At 33.8% G+C, this 22,197-nt stretch overlaps 2 protein-coding genes and 1 pseudogene across 4 annotated transcripts in view; 1 reads left to right on the top strand and 2 right to left on the bottom strand.

Annotated features, from left to right (window-relative positions):
• The window catches only part of LOC149732365 (long-chain fatty acid transport protein 2-like), a 43,240-nt gene extending 31,700 nt beyond the window's left edge, over positions 1-11,540 (bottom strand). For 2 of the 3 annotated variants that reach the window (XM_089883722.1, XM_089883723.1), the window contains exons 1-13: positions 11,436-11,540; positions 10,406-10,570; positions 10,004-10,145; positions 9,139-9,315; positions 8,735-8,825; positions 8,106-8,201; positions 7,374-7,532; positions 6,638-6,762; positions 5,994-6,191; positions 5,452-5,522; positions 5,051-5,177; positions 4,078-4,267; positions 2,223-2,343 (exon numbers count right to left, since the gene is read on the bottom strand). In XM_089883722.1, coding sequence (XP_089739848.1) covers positions 2,223-2,343; positions 4,078-4,267; positions 5,051-5,177; positions 5,452-5,522; positions 5,994-6,191; positions 6,638-6,762; positions 7,374-7,532; positions 8,106-8,201; positions 8,735-8,825; positions 9,139-9,315; positions 10,004-10,145; positions 10,406-10,569 — 1,661 coding nt within the window. In that variant the 5' untranslated portion in view covers position 10,570; positions 11,436-11,540. Of the gene's footprint in view, positions 1-664; positions 1,452-2,222; positions 2,344-4,077; positions 4,268-5,050; positions 5,178-5,451; positions 5,523-5,993; positions 6,192-6,637; positions 6,763-7,373; positions 7,533-8,105; positions 8,202-8,734; positions 8,826-9,138; positions 9,316-10,003; positions 10,146-10,405; positions 10,571-11,435 lie in introns of those variants that run through there. The other variant, XM_089883721.1, reaches the window with a different exon arrangement.
• On the top strand, positions 10,585-11,442 carry LOC149732366 (uncharacterized; annotated as a pseudogene).
• On the bottom strand, positions 11,505-21,647 carry LOC149732364 (long-chain fatty acid transport protein 2-like). The gene is made up of 13 exons (XM_089883720.1): positions 21,433-21,647; positions 20,994-21,135; positions 19,514-19,690; positions 18,807-18,906; positions 18,160-18,252; positions 17,704-17,862; positions 17,073-17,197; positions 16,538-16,735; positions 15,941-16,008; positions 15,529-15,655; positions 14,895-15,084; positions 14,246-14,366; positions 11,505-13,147 (listed from the first exon to the last, which is right to left on the bottom strand). Exons 1-13 carry the CDS (start codon positions 21,615-21,617, stop codon positions 12,961-12,963), a joined length of 1,872 nt encoding a protein of 623 aa, XP_089739846.1. The 5' UTR covers positions 21,618-21,647; the 3' UTR covers positions 11,505-12,960.
• Positions 21,648-22,197: the final 550 nt, after the last annotated feature.

The raw sequence follows: 22,197 nt of genomic DNA, 5'->3' as shown, positions 1-22,197 counted from the left end.
TCTTCAGCACATATTGCCTAAATGTTCTGATCTTTTATTAAACAATTAACAACAGTGTATGGAAGTCGTGATGAGGCGGTTCCATAATTCGTTAAATGTCCTTTGTTTACTACCAAACGGGTTAAGAAATTAGAATAAAAAGGTGTTCCATCTTCCCCCACCCTACTATACATGGATTCCAGTCTGCATTGAAACGTAGTTTCAGGACTAGACCTAGCAATAAAGGCCTATATGCACTATATAAACAAAGAAAACTAAAATACCCGCGCTAATGCGGTACGGTGTGGCTTCGGGTATATCAACAGCTTAAGAAGCATGAAATTTCGTGGTAGAACTGCCAATTACTCCCAGTGAACCGTAAAACAGACAACCTATAACGGCCTCAATCTACTTGTAATACAAAACCAAAACCGTTCCTATGGTTAATTTTGAGGCAGTGGTATCGTCACCGTTGTGGGGTTTGTCAATAAGAACGGGTCGCTGGCGAACGGTTGCAAACATAGGGTTTTTGGCTATAGGGCAATTTTTCAATTTGCAGAAACACAACAAACAATTTAGGCGCATTTGAAGTGGCACCTGTACGGTTCTTTTGTACATAATGGTCCTACCTTTCGGCATGGTCTGATAAAAACACACATCCGCATTTTTTGTTTGATTTTTTGAAGTGTGGATATAAGGCAAGTAATGACCGACACAAACACTGCTTTTTGTTAAAATACTTGGCAAAAATTGCAACGTTTTGCTATTGCTGGAACATACAAAAGCCATTTGAAATTGCTACAAAAACAACTTTAAAAAATGAATGCATATTTTGAATACAATCACCTTCCAGATGCCATGTTGATAAAATCAAGGTAAAAGTAAAAGAAAAATAAGACTGTGTTCTGTGGAGTACGACGGGACACCTTCAGCACATAATATCCAAATTTCCTAATCCTGTTTTAAACAATTAACAACGGTCTATATGGGAGTCGTTGGAATGCGGTTTCTAATTCGTTATGTTCTTTGTTTACTACGAAAAAAAACGAGATAATAGAATAAACAGGTGTTCCATCTTCCCCCACTCTACTATATAATCCACCTTGGCAGTCGTCATGCATGGCCAAAGTTAGTATACGTCTTTTTGAGGCAGTCTTGGAACATCATTTGAGGCAGAATATACATGATATACAAATATATACTACTGCGTGTAGATGATTGGTAAATATGCGGGTTTGAGGTTAGTATTATACTAAAACTTTTCGTGTAATGTTATGGGCACACTGAGTTAAAAACGCAATTCCCGGTTCTTTATTTGCTGGAGCAATTCCGGAGTTAGTAGGGTGTAAGTTGCTTGCTTGCGGTTGATTATGTATATTGGATCCGTTACTCTTGTTAGGTCGTAAGCTTCGTCTTTGAGAGAAGTTTTCTGTTGCTTTAATGTCGAAGTAAGTTGCAGTTCGCTGCTGGTTCTGATTTGTAAAGCAAAGAACGTGGGAGGGAAAGAATGAATACAGTTTCTTCTAATTCTGCTGCCCAACAGACGAGCAATACACCATATCCAAGTATATATTGTAAAAACAGCTTGCAACTTTCACTCGGATTTTTAGTGGGGCAGGTATATTGCTACTTTTTGATGTATATTTCAAAACCGCAGTTGTATTTGATCCATAACAATTGACGCCAATCGGGTTTTGTTTTCCAGGCAAAATGTGTTTGGTGTTTTGTTTAATGTATTTGTTATAACGAGTCATCGACCGCTGTGAAGTCGTGAACGGATCAGTTCATTTTGTGGGTTTTACCGAAAAAGAAACAAAAAAGCAAATTTTAACAAATTAAAGCCGCGCTGAAAATGTTAGATCATAGGACTTGTTTTAGAGTCGCAGGACACGATGTTTTGTTTACTTTGGAGCGCGATAAGTTAGGAAGCCGACCGGAAAACAACAGCCGGCCCGAGCGCGTCGGTTTCTAGGTATTGAAAGGCCGGTAAGCCCTGGTAATGTATTCAAGCACTCCTGGTTTCCGAGAAGACAGCTTGACATTTCAATTTGCGGTTTTCCCTAACAAGAGCAGAGCGGAGTTGAGCGCAGCTGTCAAATCGCGTAATATGAGTAACATTCGTTGGGTTTACTCAAGTGCTGTAACACTAATGGAAATCGGGCCCTATACCTTTGCCGTACTAAGCTGTTCTGATTTAACAAGTGCCGAAAAGATATATAAAACCTGTGAATAAAATAGGGTACCTTATAAAAACTGGGACTGCATATTTGGGAAGTACGTCATCGAGGAAACGGTATAGACTTTCAAAACTAAAGATTTCTTCGTCTATTACAATAGTTGCCATTCCTGCCCGCCCGTCACAACCTGGGAGCGGAAATAAGTTAAATTGATGACAATTTTCCTTGGGGAAACATCGCATAAAATTACAAAAAAAAACAAGTAACACACGCGAGTGTATAGGATTTAGTGCTACGAAATACGTGAAGGGCAAAAAAAGGCCAACAAGAGACGTATTTTGCCAAAATGGCTTTTTTAATCTCTTACTCAAATTAAATCCGTTTAAGTGGACGAATCGTATTAATGAAAAGATGAAAAGCTTCTAAGGTAACGACATATCCTTTTACTTTTATGCCATGGTAGAAATATACACAAATGAAAGACGTTTTGTCAGTAAGAGTAATTTATTCGCTTAGCTAATTTGGACGATCATGCTGCGACTTACATTATAGATGTAGATATAACCGTATACGATGTATGAAAGTAACTTACTTTATCTTCGCGTGGCCGGAAAACGAAAGTCGTTATAACACGGATGTTCTGTTTCATACACCTCATGCCAGCTTACGAGTTACCATGTATGTTATTTTGCGGGTGATTATTTTTATTTTTTTATTTTTTTTAAACTTATGTGTGGCTGATAATTTGGAAAACCCATTAGTGACCACTGGGTTGAAGCAATTTGTAACAGTTTTTTGACGTGTACATACAGATATATCCAACGAAAGTTTGGTATACACATTTCACGATACAGACGTGATGTGTGTACGACAAATATACGTATTGTTTAACGTGCGATTGGTTACGTGTGGTTGTTAATTTGTATTCTACAACATTGAATAACCACAGGGTTGGAGCATTGGCCATTAAGTGGCTGAGAACTCTCACGCAATCATATACAGTGAGCCTCAAATTTAGCGTCATATGAGTTCAACTTAATCTACATATATATAGTAGGATGGGGGAAGATGGGATACCTTTAGCACATAATATCAAAATATTCTGATCGTTTTTTAAACAATTAACAGCGATATGGGAGTCGTGAGGATACAGTTTGTAATTATTTGAGTGAGAATGAAAAGGTGTCCCTTCTTTCCCCACCCTACTATATCTACATAGATTATTTAATCAAAAGCTATTTCGTTTTAAACAAAAGTCGTACGATAGTCGTACGTTAAAATACAGATGTTAAAAATATATAAAACGACCTGTTTAACGTAAAACGCTGCTATAAAAACACAGCTGCCTTTAAATGTGAAACACAACTCAACAGTGACAACATATACACGGTAATGGTAAGCCCCGCAACCATGGCTATTCTACATATAGAGTTAACCATGCCTTCAACCACGGCCTACTAGAGATCTCTCTAGGGATACTTCTAGCAGGCCGTGCCGCAACCCTTTCGCAATTATTGGATTTTTGTTGTATGGTTGACAAGTTAAGTTTCCGGCAAGCCATATGGCAGCACTAGTAGGAGAACTGTAAAGTGACTTTGAAGGTATATATTGATACTAGATCAATAACACCGATTTCCCATTGCACGGGCCTTGTCTTTACCCACATTTTGTTTCTATTAGAAGTTTATAACTTGATAAAATTAAACACAAATGGCTTGTTTGTCCGCTAGGTGAAGCGACGACGCTTATTTTCTTCCAATTAAACGTGTTTTCAACTGTAAGCGTGTTTTAAGAACTGTTGTTTTGTCGCTGTGTCCTGACTTTTCGTTTAAAATATTTCTAAATCGTCACTACCGTTATCGAAGAAACAAATAAATTATTATTATTATTAATATTAATTGTCCCCTAACCTTATACTTACCAGGTATTTCGACTCCATAAACATTCGACTCTTTAATCCCGCCAGCTAACACAACAGTATCGCTAACTTCGTTCGTAGAAACATTTTCGCCTTTCCACCGAAAAGTGTCGCCGACTCGGTCGAAAAAAGCGAGTCTGTACTGGTCGTCACGTAGCAAAAGATCGCCCGATATGTAGTACTCGTCTCCAGGCTGTAATTAAACGTTATTAGTTATCCTGGTACAGCTTTAGCATTTTATAGACAAAGTTACATACATGGTAACTCGTAAGCTGGCACGAGGAGTAGAACACCCGTGTTATAACGAATGTCATTTTCCGGCCATACGAGAATAAAGTAAGTTACATTCATTCATTTAAGCCAGGTTAAATTTTATCAGGGACGAGTAATCAAGAGTCAATTCTGGCTTAAATGTTATGTCTAATGGCGTGCCTCGCCATAGAACCTCACTCATATAGAATAGACAGTATTTTCAGGTTCGAATATATATAGTAGGGTGGGGAAAGATGGGACACCTTTCACACATAATAACCAAATATCCTGATCGTGTTTTACACAATTAACATCGGTCTATGGGGGACCGTAAGGATAAAGGTTTATAAACAATCGTTGAATGTTTGTTTACTACCAAATTGGAGGAGAAAATAGATTGAAAAGGTGTCCCATCTTCCCCCACCCTACTATATGTATGCAGTAAACTAGTCAGCAGTGGTGCATGAAACTTTCAAATGTTTCAAGCTTAGAGAATAACAGAGTTAATGTTACATAATCTACACTGGCTTACATGTCATCATAGCTTTACATAGTGTACATAAGAGTTGTGTATGTATCCATATAGTCATGCCATGTACCCACTATAGCTTTACCTAGTCTACACTTAAGTGCAAGACCACCGAATAACTATCACACCACTGGGTCCTACACTTCAGAAATGCCCCCATAAATAAGTATACGCATTATTCAACGTATGTTTTACCTTGAAAACGTTCCTTAGCAATTTCCTTTCAGTCATTTTCGGGTCACCTTTGTAAGGTTGGTACTGCGCTAACTTCGTTACTTTAGTAATACAAAGTCCAGGTTGGTTTAAAGGGACTTCTACACACCTGTTGGGTTAAAAAAATAACAAACTAGGACGAGAAAATGTACAGTGCGAACATGAATTTTAAATTGAATTAAATGACAGTCATAACATTGCCGTTCTGTTTCACCTACCAGCTACCTCATCCCTGATTATGTAACTTTGCATAGTGGAAAACTTATTTTTTGTGATTTTACAACTTTTTATGTATGTATGGCTGAGCCACAATAGCAGCATCAAGCCTTGACCCATAAACTCTTGAAATAAAAACATTTATTATTTTACGTTAATTTTCTCACCTTCCGTTTTCGTCTCTTATTGGATCCCCAGTCTCATGGTCATATTGAACAAAGAAAACTCCGGTTAATTTCTGGAATAGAAATTTAAGGTTAAAACAACCACTTTTTTATGAATGCATGTAACTTATTTAACCCCGCATGGTGGGAAAACGGCAAACTTAAATTTTCTAGGCTAGGGAAAACCGCACTAACCACTGTACCACATCATATAGCATGAAAATATATAGTTGTTTGGTGGGATACAATGATTACAGCTCACTGCTGCAACCCAGTGGACATTAATTGGCTACACACAGAATTTAGTGTAGGCAACTATTACTATAACCCCACAAAACATAAAAACAAAGCAAAAAATGGTGTTTTAATAAAATAATACGTAAAAAAAACAGAAAATATCAAAAAATAGTAGAAAATATAAAACAAAAAACAGGTATATCAAAAAACTTAAAAAATACGCACATACTATAAAGTATACAGTACTGTTAAAGCTGGCTCAAGACAAAACAATAACACCAAAACAAATATGTTTAACAAAGCATTACCTTCATTAATGGTGAGCACGTTCCTACAAAACCAACTTCATCAAACATATTGATGAATCCACAATTTCCTTCAGTTGCCGCGTAAAACTCACGAATTTTGATTTTCTTCCCAAATCTTTCAATAAATTTGTTCCACACATCAGCACGCATACCGTTACCGTATGCCATGCGAATGCAATGGTCTTTATCATGAGGAGACTGCAGATAATTTAAGTTATAAACATTTTGTAGGTATTTATGATAGTTATGAGTAAACAATAGACAATTATAGAACCTTTTCAACGCAATCTCTGGTTTCTATTTAAAAAAATATCTTTTTTTAATTAAACACTATGAAGCTTTCTAAACAGAAACGCCAATGGTATCATGAATGCTTTGTAATTTAAATAAGGTTTTTAGTATTCTACTTATTCTTTATAAGTAAACTACCCAAATTTTCCATATGACTGACAGTTTCTGTAATTTTTGTTAGATTCAGTAGTTTTTATCATTTTTTTTAGTTATTGTTCGTTGTGTTTTAGTTTTTTGTTAGTTTTTGTAGTTTTTGTTTGTTTCTGTAGTTTTTGTTAGTTTTTGTAGTTTTTGTTAGTTCCTGTAGTCTTTGACAGTTTGTGTAGTAGTTATTAATTTCTGTAGTTACTTACCGGTGGCTGGCTGCACAAGTATCTGATCAGTTCTCCAATGTACTGCAGCATGGTGACTTTATATTTGCGACAATCACTCAGCAAATTACTAGCAGAAAACTTTCTCCGCAAAGCCACCGAACATCCTAAAAAAAGAACAGTTTCTAAATATGGTTGTAAGAGAACAGTAAAAACGTTAGTAACTTAGTAAACAAATTTAAAGTAAAACCAGTTTAAATTGATGTATGTATCTCTCTCTGATTTACCCATTTATTTAAAATTTCATATATTTCATAAAATTCAGATTAATTCTTGAGCACAGTAAAGCAGTTGGAAACACCTGTAATCTGAACTAAACTACTTGTACACAAACGTATTCTATGTTGAAAAAATGTAACTTATATCCTTGCATGGCAGAACACAATAGTTGTTATGACACCGGGGTGTTCTGTGTGATCATACACCTTGATCCTGCTTACAGTTACTAATACATCGCGGGTGATAATTTTTTGATTTATTTATGTACTGCTAACAATTTACAGATATTCCTCCAACCCAGTATTCGCTAATAGGTTGTAGTACCATATGGTAATGAACCATCTTTGGCCTAAATCTCAGACCCCATGGCATGCCACACTGTAGCACGTCACCCACATAGAATAAAACGAAGCCTATAAGCTTCTATAAAACAAAAAAAAATGTAAAAAAAATGAAAAAAAAAAATGAAAAAATGTTAATGAAAAAAATGTTAAATTACCTATATTCACAGCACACATACAAGCAGCTAGGAGCCCTGCTGTGTGGTACAGAGGTAAGGCAGTGTATATTATATCATCTGGAGACATGTTTACGAATACACAAACTTCTGATATCCGAACCACCTTTGCATGCGACATGGTAACTGCTTTTGGGAGACCTGGTGTGAAGGATTTTTTTTTTAATTTAGTTTTAAGGCCTATGTTGTGTAGGGATTTGGTATAGTTATGATTTGAAGTTAGAATTGAAGATATAAAGCAACTACCCACAAAATTACATAGGTGGTGACTTCACTAACTTGTAAGCTAGGTGTATAAAACAGAGCGCTGGTGTTATAACGACTGTCGTTTTCCGGCCACATGAGGATAAAGCAGGTTACATAGATACATTTATTCATTTATGTTTAATCATATTACAATGCACATGTTAGATTGCTTGCCAAACCAGATACATTTAATATTTTATTTATAGATAATGCTGCTTAGTTCGCTTTGAAATACTTTTTCAAAAGTATCTGTATGCTAACTCTTACTTAAATGCAATAAAACATAGGAGTTATTTACGTGTAGTATTGCATAAGACCTGGTATCCAGTTGTATGTAATAACCCTTAAAAATGATTATTACACAAACTGCTATCATAAACTTTGTAATGGTTTTGGGAACCATTAGATTACAAAAACAAACACAAGTAAAGAAGTAATATTATATACAATATACTAATTGTAAAGTACCTGTAGTTCCAGATGTAAATATATAACATGCAGTATCACTCATTGAAATATTAGTAGGCAGATACTTCTCTTCTAATTTTGATGGAGATGCTTTTTCTGCAAAAAAAAAACATGAATTACAACAGTTCTTAATCTAGCAAATAGAGAATAGGTTGGGGTGAGATAGGACACCTTTTTAGTGTATTTCTCGTAGTGCGCTCTTATTTTTTTAACATGATCAGGATATTTTATGCTAAAGGTGTCCCATATTACCCCGCAGTACTGCATACCTAATTAGAGGAAAGCCAATAGTTCCTGGCATGACAATCAGACAGCACTCTGTCAAATTGCTACAAAAAAAGTGTTTATATTACATGACATAGTGGTTAAAGTGCTCCCTTTAAAGCCTAAACCAGAACATACAGGTTCGAGGCTTGATGTTGCTATTTTACAGTAAAAAAAAATTCAGAAAAAAGTCACTTAGTAGCAACTCGCAAGGAGGCACAAAGTGCATAGTATGACATTCGTCATTCAGATTATAAAAACTGTCTTTTCCCTAACATGTGAGAATAAATAAGCTACTTTAATTGATAAACAGTGCATACCAACATCATAAATGGCCAGCCACGGTTGTAATCATATAAACTTACCAACAGTTGAAAGGAAACTGGTTTCATTGGTAGAATCACCACAGAAGATAATTTTTGTGTCCGGAATACTTGGTCTTATATTTTCAACTGCCTAAAAACAATAAAGTTATAAATTACTGTCTGCCCAAAAACAAGAGAGTTATAAATCACTGTTCAGAAATAGCTTATTATTATTCCCAATTAGTTTTAATAGTTGCAAAACATTGTTTGTTAAAACTTGTTTCATATTTATTTGTGTATGACTTTAAGCTAGCATTGCGCCAACTATGGCTTAAATTCTATGTTCTGTGGAATGTTTCACTGCAGGATATCACTCATACAGAACAGAAATTGCAAAAATAACTTGTATACAGCATAATACAGAATATTAAACCAAAACCAGCCAAAACAGAGTACATCCGAACCTGTTCTAGGTTGGAATCATTCCCAACAAGGAGAAATTTTGCTTCAACCATTTTTAAACTGTGGCTTAATGGTGACTTCTTTAAGTTACTGTTGATTAGTCCTATCTCGGCACCAAGGCGAATGGAAGCAAATACTATAGCCAGGTACATGGGTTCACTATACATGTACAAAGCAACCTGGTAAAGAATAAATGAATGTAACTTTACTTTAGCATGGTGGGGAAACGACAGTCGATGTAATACAGGTTTTCTGTTTCATACACCATGTGCCCGCTTACTAGTTACCAGTATTTAACTTTGTGGGTGATAATACACCTCATTCCCTCAGTATGGCTGACAATTGGGACAAGAATAAGCAACAACTGGGTTGGAGAAATTAAGTGTCTTAACATCAAGCCTTTAACCCTGTATTCTCTGGTATAGAGAAGAGCACTGAAATTGTAGAACCCATGGCATGCCACACAGCGACCTAAATCATAGGACCCATGGCATGCCACACCGCGGCAAATCGTAGGACCCATGGCATGCCACACCGGGGCCTAAATCATAGGACCCATGGCATGCCACACCGGGGCCTAAATCATAGGACCCATGGCATGCCACACCAGGGCCTAAATCATAGGACCCATGGCATGCCACACCGCAGCCTAAATCGTAGGACCCACGGCGTGCCATACCACAGAACCCAACCAACATTGCCACATAAAATAAAAATATGCCATAACGTTAGCACATTATTGAAACTTTAATATTATATTATACCGATATAAAAAAACAGCTAGAAAAAAAATAATGTACCAAATTTATATCGCAGTGAGACATTACAAAAACCAGATATAAATTGATCATAAAAATCTCCTGTTACCTGATCTCCTTGCCCGACACCAAGTGAAATTAATGATTTTGCAACTCTGTTAACCAGAGCATCCATTTGAGCAAAAGTATAAGTTTCATCTTCATAATAAAGATAAACCTTCGTTGGATACTTTTCAGCATTTATTGATAATCTGAAAAATATTAAAATTATAAAATCAGTATTTAAATTACAATCCTTAGATTTATCTTCTCCAAACCATATTTTTATTATTTTAATTCATTTTATCTTTACTTTTTTAGTCAGGCAAAAAAGTCGTTTCATACATCAAACCAATATGACATGTAATATTATAAACAATATGCGGAAATGGGCCAAATCTTGCCTAAATCCCAGGTCCGTAACAAGAACCTGAACCACAAGGAATATAATGTAAACTATACGAAAACTTACAATTTTGAAAAAGTATGGTTGTTTTTTACTTTGAGGTCTCCACTTTTCTTTGCGCTCATAATAATTCGAAGATATCTCAGATCTTCAAACAACCATTTTGGTATCAACCATTTTAATAAGACAAGTAAGATGGCGACAGCTATTCCAATTTTTAGGTAACTCATTCTGTGGAAAATATTATGAATGAAATGAATGAAGTAAATGAAGCGAATGAAGCGAATGAAGCGAATGAAATGAATGAAGTGAATGAAGTGAATGAAGTGAATGAAGTAAATGAAGCGAATGAAGCGAATGAAGCGAATGAAGCGAATGAAGCGAATGAAGTAAATGAAGTAAATGAAGTGAATGAAGCGAATGAAGCGAATGAAGCGAATGAAGCGAATGAAGCGAATGAAGCGAATGAAATGAATGAAGTGAATGAAGTAAATGAAGCGAATGAAGCGAATGAAATGAATGAAATGAATGAAGTGAATGAAGTGAATGAAGTGAATGAAGTAAATGAAGCGAATGAAGCGAATGAAGCGAATGAAGCGAATGAAGTGAATGAAGTAAATGAAGTAAATGAAGTGAATGAAGCGAATGAAGCGAATGAAGCGAATGAAGCGAATGAAGCGAATGAAGCGAATGAAGCGAATGAAATGAATGAAGTGAATGAAGTAAATGAAGTAAATGAAGCGAATGAAGCGAATGAAGCGAATGAAGTGAATGAAATGAATGAAGTGAATGAAGTAAATGAAGTAAATGAAGTAAATGAAGCGAATGAAGCGAATGAAGCGAATGAAGCGAATGAAGTGAATGAAGTGAATGAAATGAATGAAGTGAATGAAATGATGAAGTGAATGAAGTAAATAAAATAAATGAAAATAAAAAATATTGTTATAACAATTTAAAACAATAGCAAAAACATTGTGCTGCTGTTACTACTAGTAATATACATGTTTAAATTTTGAAACTAAAAATAGGTTTTACATTTTTGCTTAAAACTGTATAAATATTTTAGTATAAGATTAAAGGATTATGAAAATTTTACCTTTTTGTTCAGTGCTGCTTTGAATAAGGCGGCCACAGTGTTAAATTAACCTAATTAACTTTCTATGACCTAAATAAAACAATTTTAATTAGCATACTGCTCAATTGACTGCAAATGCGAAAATTCGTGAGCGGTAAAATGGTATTTAAGGATATGTATAGATTACACACATTAAGTTCTTTAGTTGGAAAATTGCTGGTATGGAAGTTTACAGCAAATAGTTTTAGGTCTTTTTCATATACAAACAACATACATAGGAAAAAGGATGCATTTTTACAACTTTTAGTTTTGAGAAAATACTGGAAAAATATTTCTGCTTTTCTATTCTGCATTAACGAGCCAGTATGAATTTTGATTACAAAAAATAAATGAAAGCAAGCCACCAGGATAATTGGAAATGTAAACAATCTGGTATAAATTATACCTGCATAAGCTATGGTACATGATTTTGCAAAGGTGGAGTAAAAGTACATTTAAACATTGACTGCATTTCAATTCGGAATCAGTGCAGTTAATTTTTGACAACTTTCATAACAAGTTGATACTGCTAAACTGCTGAATTTAATATAATAGTACGTGATGAAAGGCATTAATTTGATTGTGAGGCAAATTATATGGAATAATGATATAGTAGAGTAGGGGAAGATGGGACACCTTTAGCACATGGTGTCCAAATGTTATAATGGTGTTTTAAAAAATTAACAACAGTCTATGGGAGTCCTGAAGAAACAGTTTTATAATTCTGTGAATGTTATTAGTGGAACGAACAAATGGGACTAGAAAATGGAATGAAACATTGTCCTATCTTTCCCCAGCCCACTATACACAAAATTTAGATTTAAAATTTTAAATTGATAATACATGAAATGTGATTTTACTAAACAATAATGTACTAAGTTAACAATTTATACTATGTATCGTACCACAACGCTTAAAATCATTGATTTTAGAATGGATTATTTAAAGATTATTCAAAGAAAAACACAGAATAATTTTTCACAAAAATTAAACGAAGCTGTGATTATATCACTCAAAAACTAAATTACCAATTTTGAGGTGGGTACCATAAAAATTAAGTAGGTACATTTTTTTCAACAACTAGAACTTGTAGCGAATATGTTTTATAGCCATTGGCATTGTAGACCAATTTTACAATAATGGGTTTATCAGTAACAAGTTAAGTATTTTTACAGACTAAACATACACATTAAACAGCTCAACCACAGCCACATTAACAAGTGCTTATAAATTTGATTGGCAAATTTTCCAAAGCAACTTTTATGATTCAAAAATCCAGGTAAAGCCGGATTTCTCCGGTTTCAATTTTCTTCTGTATTTTCAGGGTAATGGGCGATATGTGTTAAAAAATCCAGTTAAAGCCGGATTTCTCCGGTTTCAATTTTCTTCTGTATTTTCAGGGTAATGGGCGATATGTGTTAAAAAATCCAGGTAAAGCCGGATTTCTCCGGTTTCAATTTTCTTCTGTATTTTCAGGGTAATGGGCGATATGTGTTAAAAAATCCAGTTAAAGCCGGATTTCTCCGGTTTCAATTTTCTTCTGTATTTCAGGGGTAATTGGTGAATATGTTTTGGCCTGTATATTCATGTAGTACAGCTTATCGCCAGAAACTTTTTCCAGGTCAAAACCTTCTTTTTGCAAGTTGACTTTCCTCTGTTTAAAGGTGCCTGTCACTTCTAGCTCTGGTTGGACCCTGGAATAAAAAATGAAGTTTTATGACGGTAAACTGCTTGCATTTTAACCAAATGACACCAGGTTCAATGCTCACTGCCACCATTGTAGGCATGTATAAATTAAAATAGGAACCAAGCAATTTAAAATGCAGGGGAGGCAGGGCTAGTTGGATGCATTTGTGTGAAACAAACTTAACTTATTGGCTGTAGAGTTTACTGATTAGTGAGAGTAAAGTCCAGGTTAGGTCTAGATATTCTGCTATACAAGGTTTGACGCCTACGAATTTGTGTGTGTCCTTGGGCAATACACTTAACGGACATTGCTCCGATCCAGTGGTAGCTAATGTAATGTCCAGATCCGAGGATCCCCAAACTTTAGCGGGCCAATATGTGAAATCCTAATTATGCAACAACTATTCTTGTGACGTAACAAAACCAATGTAAATTATTACAGAAATCAATTAAATATTTTTTTTAAAGTAATATGTCGTAATTTGGAAGTCCTCTGAGGGCCATTTATTAAGGTCCTCTGAGGGCTTCCGCGAGCCGCGGTTTGGGAACCCCTGGTCCAGATTGTCAAAACATACAGTGTATTTTTACCTATTTTAGTTGCACATACAGTGTGCCGCATAGCTAAGCTGTTACAGTCACATTTATAAATGTAACAATATGATTCTTACAATTTGAGTATTGATTACAAAAATATCAGTATCAGATATTCCATTGTTGAGATAACAATGGCACCATATGTGGTGTTAGTAATAACAATAAACGTCTAATCGTACATTTTAAATTTTCATTGTCATTTTTAAGGGAATTTATGGATACAATCTGCTGCACAGTGAAAAATGAAGAAAAACCTGCTTTTAGTTTAAAAAACTTAATAGTAAATTTTGCAAGTATTAAATTCTAAATAATAAAAAAATGCTTAAATTAAATTCCCAAGAAATTAAAATTCTGTCTATATTAAATCCTATAACATGAAAATTCGACCTATTACAAATCATAAATAACGAAAAATTTTGTCTAAATCAACTCCCCAAGAAATGAAAATTCTGTTTATAATATTCTGCAAAATGAAAATTTTGCCCATCTTAAATCGCTAACTAGAAGCTCACCTGACAAACATTGGCCTTGCATAAGAAGGCAAAGCATGTTCCACATGTTTGTATAAAGCTTCACAATCTAATTCATCTGATTCCAATACAACAGTTACCATTCCAGCTCTGCCATCGTGTCCTATGATAATCAATTAAGTTTTTTTTTTGGATAAAACCAAAGACCAAACAGTACTGTCTGTAACGGTATACTGTATACTTAAAAGAAAAACAGAGTCTGGGACATGAATTGTAAAATATATATAAAAAAAAACTTTTTTGTCTAGTTAAAATAAAAACGTGGTAGAAGTAATAAAACTGTCTGCTGTAAGCTATAATAATTTGTAAACTACACAAAAAAAAAATTACTTACAAAGTTACACATGGTAACTCGTAAAGTGGGCACTGTCGTTTTGTATGTTGGGGTAATGGGCAAAATCTGGCATAAACTATGTTTTGTTGTCAAGAACCTTACTCATATAGGATAGAGACATAGCCACAACATGAATGGCATAAAATACACAATATTTTGAATTTGAATTATTGGTGTAGACTGTACTCTGTACAATTATACTTTTTTCAACTTTAAGTTAATGATTTTTAATTGAAACAGCTCAAATCGTAGCCACGCCAAACAATTACAAATTAACACTTCTATTTACTTCCTTACCTGGTACTTGAACCCCGTACACATTGCACTCTCTTATTCCTTCTGCATGCACAACAGTATCACTCACTTCATTAGTTGAAACATTTTCACCTTTCCAGCGAAAAGTGTCGCCAACTCGGTCACAAAAATAAAGTCTGTGCTGATCATCATACATGAGCAAGTCACCAGTGTTGAAATAAGAGTCTCCTTCCTATACAGTAAATTTTATGCAATATATTTCTATAATCTATATATATATGAAAAATGTAATATTTGGTTTCCAATTTACCAGAGATATCTAAAAAAAATAATCACTAACAATGTAACATACATGGTGACTTGTAAGATGGGACAAGGTGTATATACAGAACACCTTTGTTATAACGAGAGTGATTTTTCCACTACCCTAGGATAAGGCAAGTTACATAAATTCATTCATTTATTCATATATGTAATATAACTGTGTATTCTTGCTATAACAAACATATATATAAACAAATTTTTTTTGGAATCCCTCGTTTCCTAATAATTCGTTTTCTAGAAGTTTTACAAAATAACTTTAGGAAAAATTATTTAAAAAAAAAAAAAAAAAATATGTCAAACTTAGAAGGCAGCAAAAACACATACACTATAATGTAACACAGAAATCATTAACCTTAAATAGGTTTTTTAAGACTTTTTTCTCAGTTAGACTCTTCTTGCCTTTATAACTTGAAATGGCAGTATGTGCAGTAATCTTCGCAACCAGTAAACCTGGTTCGTTTGGACCACAGCGAATAGGTCTGGAAAATATATGTGATAATTTAGAGCTTAAAAAACAGCGAAATTTAAATATATATATATATTTTAAAATTGGTTGAATTCAAAATTATTGAGAAAAGGAAATAAAAAGACCAAAATTAGGTAAAATATAAACTGTTTTATTGTTAAAAATACTAAAAAAAATACGTATTTTTATGAGTTATTTTACATTACTAAAGCGAGTTTTGACATTTTTTTGCCAAAATCTTGAAAATTGAGATTATATGAACTAAAAATCCCAGAAAGTAATCCAACCAAGAACCAACCTTCCATTTTTATCACGAACCAACTCTTCTGTGTTAACGTCAAACTTAATAATCGCTGATCCAAATTTCTGGGGACAGAAAATAAAGAAGTAAAAATAAATAAGTTACAATCATTCATTAGTTCACGCATGTCTTACGTATCTATAAGACTATAAATACGTTACATTCGTTCATTCATGTTTAGTATATGCATATGGACGTGGTGCCTATTGATAAGTTATATTCACTTATACATTCATTAGTTCACGAACAAAACACCTATAAATTTGTTACATTCATTCATTCATTAGTTTATACCCAAAACTCCAATAAATAAGTTACATTAAGTCGCTCATTCATTAGTTTATCCATGCGGCACCCATTGATAAGCAACATTCATTCATTAATTCAATACACAAAAGGCCTATAAATATTAAATATGTTACATTCATTCATTCATTCATTAGTTCATGTATGTGACACTTATAAATAAATTACATTCATTCATCAGTACATACTTGTGACACCTATTGATAAGTTACATTCATTCAAATAATTTACATTCATTCATTAGTACATGCATGTGGCACCTATGGATATCAATATTACATAACTCACTCTCAGTAACGGTGAAAAAGTTCCCACGCAACCAAACTTATTATGTTGATTGACAAATCCGACATTGCCTTCAGTAGCTGCGTAAAACTCAAGAACATGAATGTCTGCGCCATATCGCTCAAGGAATTGTTTCCACACATCGGGACGAAGACCATTTCCAATTATAAGACGAACAGAGTGTTTTGTATCCTCGGGTGTCTAAGAATATATTGGAATTTGAAGGTGTGTTTTACTTTAAAAATTAAAAATTTTGTTTAAAATAAGGGTCAGAAGGTATTGTTGTAAATAACTTTGAATTTGAAAAAAGAACTCAGCAAATTGGTTTGGTTTTAGAACTAATCTATCTGTCTTACTAAGTCTATTCTTTGCTATGCATCGTGACCCTGAAAATTCTGTCTGCGCTTCTAACTGTTAAAATTAAAAAGTGGCAAAAAAAATGTTTGAAATATTTTTGCATTAAATCCAAACGAAAAAAATTTTTCTTATTGCTTACATGCATTTATTTTAAACTAAAATTAAAAGTCAATACACTTACTTCAGGTTGCTTGCAAACGTATCTTAAGATTTCCCCGATATATTGAACAATGGTTACATTGTATTTACGGCAGTCAGGCCAAAATTTGCTGGCAGAAAACTTTTTTCTAAGAACACATGTACATCCTGTGGGGAGAAATCAAACTTAGGGTTTTGCTGTAAAATAAACTGTATGAAGTGTATTACAGATATCACAATTCTATATGACTATATAAATAAAGTTTAAAACTTGCATAAGTATCATAAATCTGCAGAGTACAACAGATTGTTGAAGTGACGCTAGGATTACCTGGTGACAGTTTACCCTAACTTTGAAACAGGGTTACATCATATGTTTTAGCAGTTTAACACCCCTATTTTAAACATTTAAATAGCTTTAATTAACAATAATTTATCCAATCCAGTGGTCACTAGGCTTTGCCAAAATTGTCAGCAATACATAAAAAAAACATAAAATAAAAAATCCCTTAAAAAATAATCATGCACAAAGTTACATGTGTGGTAACTCGTAAGTGGGCATGAGGTGTATAAAACAGAACACATGTGTTATAATGACTGTCGTTGCCCTGCCTCGCTAGGGTTAACAAGTAACATTCATTCTTTTTACTATAACTGTAAGACCACCCATTTACCGTGTACAATTGCTCCTGTAACGCCAATACAAAGACCTGAGCTGTGGTACAGGGGCAGGCTTGTATAAATCACATCACTTGGTGAAGGGTTGGCAAAAGAAAGAAGAACTGCTCCAGCAAAAAACTTTCGATTGTCCATGTTAACAGCTTTAGGGAATCCTGGTAAAGGAAGATAACATATAGGTAATTATTATAAAAAAGTGGAATTTAAAAGGTGTTTTATTGCATAGGTTTAAATTTGCCCATAAAAAATAACATTTAATTGTGAACGGCAAAAACACAAACAAAAGAGTAAGACATAAAAAAATTAAAATTTTGAAATCGTGCGTCATTTTATAAAATTATAAACAGAATGATGAAGTTTTGAATTAAAAATCACTTTTTTTTAAAAAAAATTGACTCCCGAAAGCAGAAACTGTTATTGCATTGCCCCATGTTTTATGCGACTGTGTGTACCTGTAGTGCCTGATGTGAATATGTAGCCTATGACGTCCGCAGAAGTAACATCTTCTCTCCATGATCGAGGTATATCATCAGAAATCTCTTTATCTGCAAACAAAATCAGTAAAAAACACAAAATACATATCACGAGCTAAAACAATTTTGCAATCAAATAAAAAATAGATAGATAGATTAATGATGAGATGACTAACAAGTTTTGGCTATAACACCAAAACTAAATGTAAAAAATTAAACTTTTTTTGATTTTACAATTTTCTAACCAGTGATAATTTTGTAACTGAATCTAAAATAGATGGTAAAATCTAAGATAATCAAAAGGTTTTGCCCATGGTTACCAACAAAACTATTTGTAAAAGTTTGAATACTTTTCAATTTTACATTAAATAAACCATTGGATTTATATATAATAGGGTGGGGAAGATGGGAAATTTTTTCATCCTGTTTTCTCGTCCTATTTGGTATTAAACAAAAAATATTCAAAGAAATATAAAACCGTGTCCTCACAACTACCATAAATCGTTGTTAATTGTTTAAAACACGATCAGGCTATTGGAATAATATATGGTAAAGGAATCCCATCTAACCACAGTGTACCATATACAGAAACTCCGACTTTTTTTAATACAACACGTAAAACTCACCAACTACAGGTGAAAGAGATTTAAATTTTTCATTTTCCTCTCCGTAAACATAAACCTCAATCCCACGCTCTTTCAATTCACTTTCCACCTCATTTAAGGCCTGTAAGCAATAGAGGGTTATTATCAAACACCAGTTTACCATATCTATTATCAATTGTCTACCCTCATTTTAACTGTATATATTTTTGAGACTATTTCTTGATCACAAAGTTTTGTGTGCCTTTGCCAATTTTAAATAATTAACAAAAAACGGCCTCATTTTGCAAAATATATAATCATAAAAATTAGATTAGTTATCCAAGTATATATAATAAATTATTTATTTCAGTTCTTTAGGTCTGTAAAACAGCCGTCTTTCTTAAAATTTAAACCCGACATAAATGTTGAGATATATTCACACACAGTAAATAATAAACATACATCCTGTGTATAGTAGGGTGGGGGAAGATGGAACACATTTTCCTTCTATTTCGTCGTCCCATTTGGTAGTAAACAAAGAACATTTAAAGAATTATATAAGGTATCCTCACAACACCCATTGAGCATTGTTAATTCTATAAAACATGATCACGACATGTCGGCATTAAGATATTATATGCTAAAGCTGTTCCAACTTACCCCACAGTACTATATGAATAATCTCTAAACAGAAAACATTAAACAAACCAAGTTATGAACAGCCTTAGGCAGACAAAATAAACTCAAACCTCAAGAATAGCTGCATCGCTACCGGCGATTATAATTTTAGTGTCTGAGAGATCAATGCAGTGCATTAGTGACTTGGAACGCAAATTGAAATTAAGAAAAGAACAAATTGCTCCAATCCTGTTACAACCAAGCCACACGGCAATGAAAGCTGGTTCGTTCATCATCATCAACCCAACCTATAAAGTATTAGGATGAAAACTTCATTGGCTGCCATTTGGTATGTTGAGACAAGTCTCATTTTTGCAAAATAATAATTAAAACATTGTAACATGTAGGGCACCGTAACACAATTGGTTGGCACACCTGCCTCTAACCCAGAGGTAATAGAATCAAGGCCCTTTGCTGCTACCATTGTGGCCAAATCATCAGCCACACATTAAAGATCCCTTACACCCAAATTTAACGACTAACGTTTTCTGGCCAGGCGAGGATAAAATAAGAAGTTACAAAAAAAAAATTTAAAGTAACGATAGAGGTCACCATTTTTTTAAAGTAAAAAGAGTTTTCTAGATTTGAAAACTTGGGTTCTAAACTGCTAAATCATATCTCATATGATTTTGGAAAATGTGTGTGACTGTTAGTTACCCCAGACACCCCCATGTCACGTTTCTGAACACAAGCCAACTGCAAGTACTTTCCATGTAAAAGGCTCTTGCAGCCATTATCAGCTACATGGTTTTAGTTGACCTTTGCCCTGATCTTATTTGTTTTCAAAATGTTTTATTACTGATATCTTTTACCCAATGTTAACTAATAACTATGATGACTTTATAGCATAGTCATTAACTTGTCCTACCATTGGAATAATTAGGGGTGCACGAAGTAACTTTTATTTAAAAAAAACAGGGTTAAAACTGACATATGTTTTAGCCGCTCAGTTTTAAGCAATATTCCTTTTACCTTGATGTTAGAACTATATACATAACACCAAATTTTGTCAAAAAATATAATGATGACGATTTTACCCTTTTTCTATAAAAGCATCACTGTATAGGGATGCACATTACAGAATAATTAGGTATTCTAGGATATCCTAGAATACTTTAATTCGAATCTAGAATTCCGAATCTAGAATTTCGAACCTTTTTACATTTATAGGAAAAAAAAATTTTACCCACAAAAGTCAGTTTATTGACCCTTTCATAGCAGCCTTGTTGGGTCATGAGCTGTAGAATGATCAAAAATTGTATTATTGGGTAGTTTTTGCGTCATGAAACGTATAGCAGGCTATGAAAAGACGTTGCGAAACGTTTACTCCCGAAAGTCCCACAAACACAAAAATATTTTTTTTCAAAATTAATAAGTTTCAAAAATTGTTAATATAGTATATGAGATGACGTGTAATGAGGTCATTAAACAGAATACCGAATCCCATAATTAGATTCGAATACAAAAGGATTCGAATCTCACGGATTCGAAATTCTGTAATGTGCATCCCTATCATTGTATAAGCACAAATAATAGAGACACTGACTTTACCTTATCTTTTGGTTGCACACCCATACTACGGAGGGTACGCCCACATTTGTTAATCCATTTATGCATCTGCATGTAACTAAACTTGTCATCTTCATATACTAGGAATGGGTGGTCAGGGGTTGCCTTGGCAACCTCAGCTAAACTAAAAGGTGTGAGAAAAAAACCGAAATGAAATAATAGAAACTACAATGGCATATCATATATAATATATATATAATATATAAATATTTTTAATTTAGAATTATTTCTGCTGAAAAACAATTTTTTATGACATTTGAATTTGATAAAACTTTTTCAAGGCTTAAAAAATACAGATTTTTATTTTATATTTTATCTTTATTAATGCATTTCAACTTTACAACAGTCAGTGCAGCATGTATGTAACGTGTTTCATTTATGGCGTTTAACAAATGTATTAAAAGTAGCATGAAACACTCACCGATCACATACAGCAATATTGTTCTTCCGATAAAAAGAAAGTAGTCTCAGCCCTCTAATTAATTTGCTAAGAAAAGCAAAATCTTCTGGAATCCAAGGGTACCATCTCTTGATTAACTGCCACAATAAGACAAAGCCAGCAGGGACAGCTACAGCATAAGGCAGAACACAATTTAACTTAAACATTCTGTAAAGTTGACACTTAAGATCAATGTGGTCATTTTATAGACCAATGGTACCTGCGTAGGTTTTATTAATTTTGCAAAGATTGCAGCTCCTAATTTTTTAATGATTAAAGCAATTTATTCCTAAAATACTATTTAAAAATACCAACCTATTAACATATTTTATTGTCGCAAATCGCAACGCCAAAAGTATTATAAAATTGACGCTACTGTATAGCACTGTAGGTCTTGAATAATCCAAGCGCTTATAAAGTGTGATAAATTATAATGTTGTTGTGCTTTGTGATAAATAATAGAAGAAGTAAGAAAAGCTGGACTTTGAACCAGTGGCATGATCATCTGCTCAGAAAGAATTCGCTAAGATTAAGTGCATGCCAGACGCATGAGTAATGGGTAAAAAAGAATAACAAAACGTGCAGTGCTTCATATGTCAATTAATTTGCATTTTACTTGTAACACTAAATTGATTGTCTCAGTTTTAAATATCGGGTGTCTATATTGGTATTGCGTAAGTTCAAACACAAGTCTCCACATCAAGACACGTCAAAAAGCTGACTGAATGCCTGCAGGCGAACTATTCA

This window comes from Ciona robusta, chromosome 8 (assembly GCF_009617815.1).
Source record: "Ciona robusta chromosome 8, ASM961781v2".
In the NCBI taxonomy this organism is placed as follows: Eukaryota; Metazoa; Chordata; class Ascidiacea; order Phlebobranchia; family Cionidae; genus Ciona; species Ciona robusta.
This window is presented reverse-complemented; position numbering and strand designations above follow the sequence as displayed.